Source organism: Dicentrarchus labrax, unplaced genomic scaffold (genome assembly GCF_905237075.1).
Source record: "Dicentrarchus labrax unplaced genomic scaffold, dlabrax2021, whole genome shotgun sequence".
Lineage (NCBI taxonomy): Eukaryota > Metazoa > Chordata > Actinopteri > Moronidae > Dicentrarchus > Dicentrarchus labrax.
Window position 1 is genome coordinate 23,531,712 of NW_026136723.1, and position 8,945 is coordinate 23,540,656.

General features: G+C 38.4%; 1 protein-coding gene across 1 annotated transcript in view; it reads left to right on the forward strand.

The window, feature by feature from the left end:
• The window catches only part of nudcd1 (NudC domain containing 1), a 35,552-nt gene extending 29,932 nt beyond the window's left edge, over positions 1 to 5,620 (forward strand). Inside the window, exons 9-10 of the mRNA XM_051391516.1 lie at positions 1,841 to 2,000; positions 4,895 to 5,620. Coding sequence (XP_051247476.1) covers positions 1,841 to 2,000; positions 4,895 to 5,184 — 450 coding nt within the window. The 3' untranslated portion in view covers positions 5,185 to 5,620. The remainder of the gene's footprint in view (positions 1 to 1,840; positions 2,001 to 4,894) is intronic.
• The last annotated feature ends 3,325 nt before the right edge of the window (positions 5,621 to 8,945 follow it).

Sequence of the window (8,945 nt, forward strand, 5' to 3'; positions counted from 1 at the left end):
AACAAACATTCTTAATATTTATCAAACATTGTTAATATTCATCAGAATAAACATTTGGATAATTGATGTGGCAGAATAAGATGACATCTGCAGGCCAGCCGGGATCTGACCCACAGGACTTGAGTTGAGTATGACTGCTGGAAGGTCTCTCACACCAGGAACCTATCTTCAAAAGATGACAGAACCAATTTGGCCTTTAGGGGAAATAGATAATAATAATACTCACATTTGCAGCTTTTCTCAGTGCAGGGAAAGGAGGAACTAATCATTGAAACTACTTGCAGGAAGTTTGAGTTGAATGAAACCTCCATACACTCTGCCCTCCATGACATACAAAATCATCTGGTTTAAGTCAGTTTAATTCAGTATATTACTTTTATATTAATGTTTTCTTTTTTTTAATGTTCACAAATCAGAACCAGGGCACTGGTGTCCTTGTCAGTCAACTCGCACACTCAGGCTCTACTAAAGCATGAGAGAACGTCTGCCATGCGCTCAAAGTCAAACACAAGTGGCAGGAAAATGAGTTTTAAAGTGGAGGAGTGATGGCTTGGTGAAAGCCTTGTCATTGTGTGCACCCATCAACCACCAACATATGTGCTGGTCTGTGCTGAATTTTCAATGCCTGTCAAGTGCGTATTGAGATGGGGAGGACAGCGCTGCCTGACAGCCTCTGAGACATGTTGGCAGTTGGATCCGTAGGATGTGTGTTGACTCCGAGCGAGGGATCGGTGTGAACAGTCGGATGTCGAGGAGCGATTATGTCACCACGACGGTCATTTTCTTTCCAAAACAAATGGAGTCAGACTAGAATAGCACCAAACCACACACATGCAATTACGTCAAGCACATTCATCAGAGTGAATGTGGGGCAAATATATTGACTTTTATGGCTGTTATCACATACTCCAGTTTCTACTCTGGACAGGGTTTTACCTGTAATCATGCTGAATTTCAAGCTGGAGCTCTGCCACAAACTAAATTTAATGATGTTGCAAACCATGTGGGAAGAAGACAAGACATATGTGCAGAAACCTTTTAGATATTTTCTAGCTTAGATATTTTTTTAAATCAATCAACAGAAAGGTCAAAACTATAAACATGGGAATTAAGGCCAGAGCAAAGACTCTGAAATTGCTTACATCCATAGCACACATAATCTGACAAAAATATAGAATTTGTTGATCCCACACAGGAAAAAAGTATTTATAAAATCAACCAAAGATAAATTTACAAATAAACAGGAAGGAAGGAAGGAAGGAAGGAAGGATACAAATATATGGAAAATAGATCCATAGTCATGCCATGTCAATCAGTGTGTTTGCATGTGCATTAGTATTCTGTTTCTGAGTCTTATCCTGGTTTTTATCTTTTTTGGGATATGATGTTTACATGTAAACATTGAATAATCTTTTGCATTTTGGAAAGTGAGGGCAAATTCTGTCTTGATTGTATGAATTTTATTTCTCAGCTTGGTGATGTTCTGCTCTGATCGATCTGTTAATCGACGATTGGTTTTGAGGTTTATTTTTTGGCATTTTATGTATGTAATCACATTGTCAATCACCCCAATAAACTCTGGGTAAGATACAAGAATGATGGGAATAGTGCTGTAATTCAAGCATTGCATTATACCTGCTTTATACAGTGTAAAAGAAAATCACCTCTAATATAATTAGAAAGTCACAGGTTTTATCCTCAAGTGTCCATCACTGTCCCCAACCTGCTCCTCGGTCTCAGAGGACTACGTGTAGAGAATACTTGTCAATAACTGTACAGTAAAATAGGATGACTGAGAACTAACTTTAATTCACACCTTCACCTTTCCATTTCTCTCCAGGTGAATCTGGGCAGCCACCAGTACCTGTTCACAGTTGACGTGAACCCATGTGATATGCCATGCCTCTGCCTCAGACACGATGTGGACGCTCTGGTGTGGCAGCCTCGTCCCGACCAACCCAGTAACATGTGGGAGCACATTGCCACATTCAACGCCTTGGGTAAGAGCGTCAATTAAAAACACAGTTTCTGATGCTTCTTATCAGGCTTCTGAATATGTTCTACAGTGTGTCCCAAAAAAACCTACAGAAATATGTCATATTATTAGGCAGTGGTAGAATGAAACTAAGCTCATTTACTCAAGTACTGAACTTCAAAGTAAACTTAAAACTTTAAAGGTTATGTATACAAACTTGCTCCACTAGATGTCGCACTAAAGCACCAATATCTCAGACCAAAACAGTGGCTAGTACGGCAGACCAGACTTCATCGACAAAACCAGTAATTTTTACCTAGCATGTAATCGTAAAACACTCTTCAAACTGGACAGAAACAAAATAAATACCTTTCGTGGTCCTTTCAGTCTTTTGAATGACCACCAACGCTGGTTTGGTTGAAATAAACCCTTAATTCACGGAGGTAGATGGCTGTGAAATGGGCTGCTATGGCTGCCCAAGGGGCAGTTTCTGCATGGAGTACTTTGACTTCCTAATTATATTTACATACTTTTATTTAAGTAAACGATTTAGACAGTATTAATAATAGTAGCAGTAATATTAAGTCATATTTTTACAGTGCAGTATTAATACTTTTACTCAAGCAAAGGATCTAAATACTTATTCCACCACTCGTATTAGCTGTAATGTCGGATTCATTGGTGACCTTTAGGAAGTGCAAACTTGATATATTGTTGAAATAAAGACAAAACATAAGACCCTGAGATTTTAATTTTAATGCTGTGAGATGCTACACAAGTCTCTTTTTACTGAATGTCTGATCTTGACTTCTGTACTCGGCAGAAATGTGTGTTGCATTACCTCTGCACTCTTGTGGATGAGCTGGAAGAATACATATAATTAATATGAGGACACGCTCATGAAAACATTACTCTACAGTGCCCCTAGTGCCCAAAACCTCCACAGGGTCTCTTTAACATAATTAAAATGTTACGTTAGTCACAGTATGTGGGAGGGGTTTGAAGGTGTAAACAGCGTTGTCAGCAGAAGCCTGTCTTAATTTCCATTTTTGATGAATCATGACAACTTGAGCTGAATTATTCATTCTTATAGCAATTAACATTGTTTACATCCACTGTCATGCTGCCACTGTGCCTCTAGTGCTGCAGTGGATAGATGACAGACCCTTTTCAATGGCTGCAATAAAACTGCAGTTAATGACAAGAGGGAGTTTACTGACACTGCTTGTCGCCTACAAGGACACCCAAAGAAATATGTCAAGATTGTTTGAAAACAGGTTCATTAAGGGCTCTCTCCTGTGCTCTGCATATAAACCATTCAAAGAGGTCTAGATGACTGGATTGTATTGTGCCTCATAGCTTAGTCAGTGACTGACGTGTCGAGACTGTTGTGTCAATTTAGAGCCAAACCTCAAATCAAATACTGGAGTGAGCAGCCAGTGTGTGCCCATTTCCAGAATCGCTTTTCTCTCATCTATTCATCTTATCTTATCTATCTATTTCTCCTGAATGACGACATCTGGAGCAAGTTTTATTTTAATTTTCCATTTTGACAGGTCCGACATCTTCATTTGTCTTTTTTTTTTTTTTTTTGTAACACCGCAGAGTTTTACCAATCTGTCCATCTCTCATCATCATCCATTTTGAGGGAGCAGATGGATCCCAGGTGATGTTTTCAGAAATGATCTCTGTGAGTCCAAATGAGGTTTAGAGGAAAATGGGCTCCATGTGCATGAGCATCCAAATCAAGCTTGTTAGGTGCGATAGAAAGAACCGCATTGTTACGAGCATTTAGCAGATCACTCAACGTTTGTATTTTCTCATATAGAAAATATATCTTCTGCACTGTTGAAACAAATATTAGGTTAATGTATTTAAAGCGGAGATAATGAATTTCAGAGTGAAGAGAGATAAAACTATACAACGCAATAGTGGGTTTGGTAATGATTGTGCTGGTCGAGCCTCTACAAGTCAACTCCATTTTGTAAAACTAATCTCATCAGTCTTAACTACAACATTGAGCGGCAGTATTGTTGAGTTATTGAAACACCCTGGTGTCAGATGGGTAATCTCAGGACTCAGGAAGTGGCTAATCAGATTGTAAGAGTGGAAGATAATGTGCTTTCAGAAGCAACGGAGACCAAACAAAAGCTCAATTCACCAACATCGGGTCTTTTGTCCTCTTTTGTCGTCGTGATATGAAGTGACCTTCTCTTTTTTTTAAGTGATGTCTTCAAATTACTTGTTTTGTCTGTTCAGTGAAAAACCCAAATATATAAAATTACACTGATATAAAAAAAAAAAGTCTACAAATCCACACATTTCAGGAACTGGAAACAGCAAATGTTTGGCATTTTACCTTTGTAAACAACTTAAACAATCCGTGGGTCAACATTAACGATTAATTTTCTATCCGTTAGCTCATTGTGTTGGTGTTTATGTTTTACTTTTGAGTAAAGATCGAGGAGTTCAGCTACCTGGGTAGCTTTTTCAATACAGATCTTCTCCTTGTTCAACAAAATCAAGAGAAATTATTCTGTTAGCACGATATCTCTTCTGCTTTAAGCTCAGCAATTTAAATTTTCCAATGCACAGTGTTGCCTAGTGCAGCAAAACTATGCACCAGAAAATAAAACACATCATACACTTGTCTCAGCCAATCCTCACTAAACCATTGAGATGAGTCAGTGGTGGCCTAAATGTTATAGTTGGCTTGTTACTGGAATCACTCCCCAGACTGTCAGGATAGATCCAGATGGCGAAAGAGTAGCACTTGTCCATATCTTATTACCATACAGGTGCCCTTCAGTAAGGCCCTGATACCCCAACTGCTCCAGTGGAACAGCATTATTGCCTCTGGGCAGCTGTTGATGTTTATAACTGTTTGCGGTCTCTGATCCTACCCTTCTGTTTTTATAGGCTACGTCCAGGCATCAAAACGAGATAAAAAGTTTGCGACCTGCGCTCCGAACTTCTCCTATGCTTCCCTGTGCGAGTGTCTCCGCCGCTCATTCATCTACCGGCAGCCGTCGCCGGTGGAAACCGTCCTCTTCAACAGGAAGCAGGGCCGTCAGGTAGGGCAGGTTGCCAAGCAACAGGTGGCCAGCCTGGACTCCGATAAACCAATCCTGGGCTTCAGGGCAACCAATGAGAGACTGTACATCCTGACTTCCAGTAACCTCTTTGTTCTAAAGGTCAATAATAATTAGATTTGGGATTTGTTAGTTTTAGATGTTCAGCTGTTTAACCCCTCAGACTGCGATCATTCCAAACTGAAGATGTGTTTCCTGCTACAACCGGAAAAAACTTCATCCATCTGAATTTTGTTTGTTTGATTTTCCTTGTGTCTCCTCAAGTCTTCTGTGTTTTGTCTATAAGATTATAAAGTAAGGAACCAGTTTCTGAAAGACAAATTATGACAATAAACATTAATGAGAGCTGAACATTTCCAGGATATTCATTAAGAATGTAAATGATTAAATAATCAGATCACATCTTTGAATGCTTTGATTCAACACACTGAATGTTTCATGAATATAAACTTCATATATATGTAGTTCTCTATTGATGCAAACTGCATTATTACAGACATTTGTAATTCCATGAATTCCAATTCATAAATACAATGGTATACATTTCTCCAAATGAATGGCTGACTTTTTGAAGCTGGCTTTGTTGCACTGATGGTCCATTGTAGTATTTCGTCAGATGGTCAGTGGGGAGGAGGACGCTGAGGAAATCCCTCTCCTTGGCTCATTTTACAATCATTTCTTTGGAAGTATGAAAGAAACATTAATTTCCATAAATTTACATAAACATGCTTCACACATCTCACTGGCTCCTGTTGCATTCGCCTCAATCTTGGACGGATCAGATGGACTTGAAGTCTAAAATCTCAAGAGTCCTAAAAATTCAATCACGTCTGTTCCTGATTCTTTTCTCTCTTTTTTTTTTTTTGTGGTGATGAAGGTTTAAAGGGAAGGTTTCTCATACAAGGAGTGTATTTATAAATACTGGTGATGTATTTTTCCTCTGAGCTATTAAACTAGAACACATGCGCTACTTAGAAACCTGGGGCGGATAATGGAGGAAAGTTCATGTTTTACACTTTTGAACATCTCCAGTATTGAATACAGGAAGAGCTGCAGTTTGCTTCAGCTGTTAATTCACAGTTTTCACATCTTTGTGTCAAATACAAAAAAATCCTGCCGGAAAACCATTTTCAGCAGTGACATTTCGTCTTTTTCCATTTTTAAGAAACCCTGATGAAGCCCACTCATCCAATCGACCAACTAAATACAAAACGATTCAACAGAGACGCTAATGGACTTTTTTTTCTTTTTTTTTAAGAAAAGGATGGTCCACATTTTCATTTTCATATTTTCTTTGATTGTCTCCCAACAAGAGGGGTGAGAGAGACATAAGCAGTAGCAGGGGAGCTGTAGGGATGAAGGTTATTGCAGGATTGGATCCAAAAAGGCAAGAGGCCCCATCACAACATCACCTCTGACTCATATAAACTCATCTGTGTCTCTTCATGTTCGACTGATGGCAACAATAAACAGAAGCCAGCCAGCCTGTTTTGCTGTCTGGTAAAACTTGGAGATATTCAGAATATTATAGAACAGCTCGAACCAATTTATTGATCAAGCTTGAAATTGTTGTTGTGTGAACGGGAACAACCGAGGTGCATCAGTGGGAGTCCCAGTCAAAGGCACTTTGGCTTTCAGTCGTCTCCGTCTGGAAGGGTAATTTTGTGAAGACTATCTGCAATTTGTGTCCTCAGCTCCCCCGAGTCCTGCCGGTTTCTGAGGCGATTTGTTTTTCTCTGCTAAGCCACACTATAGGCCATGAGTAATCACCCTTTTCTCTTTCTCTGTCATTGTTTTGCTCAGGAAAATGCAGTTTTACTCTGTTTTTTATTTAATTATTGGTGTGCAATTGAATTAGGCTGCGCCACTTGTTTTTATTAGCTCTACCAGCATCCCTAGATTACTTGAAGGCAGCCTGTCGGAGCCGAAGATGTCTCTGAGGACAGCCTCTGTCTACTCAGACACACACGGGAAAAAAAACACTTTGTCAAGCCATCTGACCACAGAGAATTGGATAATGAAAGATAGTTACAGCTCGCTGTCTGCATTTCCCAAAACTTTATATTGCTGCTCTCAGGTAAACCCCACGTCTTTAAAAGTCGTCTTTTTGAGAACTTTATTAAAAGAGCATCTTCAAGATTGACAGCCGTGGTTTTTTAAAATATAATCAGTCCTTCTGGATTCATTGGCTGCAGGGTCAGGAAACTTGATCTGGCTCTAAATTAAAAGTTTCCTGTGACAACAGCAATCTGCAGCTGGCTCGTATTTCACCGCCACTGTTTGTATCCATACAGGCACACATTCAGTTATTGAATACAAGATAAACTAGTACTTTTATGAATCATAATCAAATAAGGAATTGGCCTTTGTCAGCACCGCATAATCCTTATTGAGTCATTCCATTTCAGTATAATTACCATGCAGCTTTAATATATTTAATTCAATTCAATTAATTAGACTTATAAAATTGTCAATTATGGTGTAAAGTAGAGCTGACTGAGATATTTGTTACATAGAGAGGGTTTTCCATATTGTGAAGTATGTACATTATGTTGGCAGTCTGAGAGCTTTAATAATGTTTAAAATATGTATTAGTGAAATTAGTACACAGGTCATCTGGCAAATCTCATTGATTCTTGAAAAAGCCGCAGCAACAAAAGGAGCATCTGCTGATTTATCTTACTGTTTTTGCATTTTTACACGGCCGAGAAGTACAGTACAGTACATCACAACAACAATACAGGGACAGACAAACAATACACGGCACTGCACCACAAAGCACTTTTCAACAAATAGATTTAAGATTCAATGTAAAGGCAGAAAGACATTAAGACCAGATAAAAACAAACTAAAAGTACAATAAAAAGGCACGTAACTATTACTTAAAACTATTAAAATATATATTTTTTAAAAAGCTAAAACTGAATTGATTAAAAAAAAAAAAGAAAAACCCTAAATGATGAAGCATATGTTCAGTTTGTTTCCGGATTGTTTGATGTGCACAGACACTGAATGCTTCGGTTCATAGCGGTTCATAAGATGACATTCAGGGCTTTACAAACCAATATTTAACTACACCTAATCAATCACAACAACAGTACAAAGCAAATACAATCAGTGTCAAAAATTCAATAGCACATTGTAATAGAGAAAGTATCAGTTATTATCTCAATCAATAAAACAAATTTCATCCACAAATCGACCTTGTGTGGACTGGGTATTGATCCACATAAAATACAGTGTTTCCATCATCAGTTTCCTTCATGTACTTTATTCTGAATGAGATCCACATATCAGCAAATAGTTGTAGTCTCAGAATCATGAGAGAAAAAGGTGAGTCAAAGTAACTGAGATATTAAAGCATGTAAACATCATTTATCTTTCTTTCTGAAGTGTGTGTGTGTGTGTGTGTGTGTGTGTGTGGGTGTGTGGGTGTAGGTGTAGGTGTTTCTTTTACTCAAGTTATGTAGTGGTTCTGTCAGTAAAACCCATAAATATGATGCTAAACAATGTCATTATGATCTACATGCTGATATGAAAGTGAAATCCAGACGGCAGTGATGGTGTCTTTTGTTCTCTTCTTTCATTTCTGGTCAAAAGATAGTGAAGCCAAATCCAGCAGAGTGATGAATGCAGGCAGCTAGAAACCAGAGTGGGTTCATGGTCAGCGGCTGAGGTACAAAACTCAGTCAGTGCAGAAATGCTGGATGTGGAGGAGAAACATGGATCATTTAAAAAACATGCACAGAAAGCATGAAAATGAAAGAAATGTTTCTCTGTGTTCCATATGAACATAATATATCCATAATGATCAAAACTGCGATACTAGTGTGTATGTTAACACACTTTAAGTCATAATTAATACAGTATGTTATTGA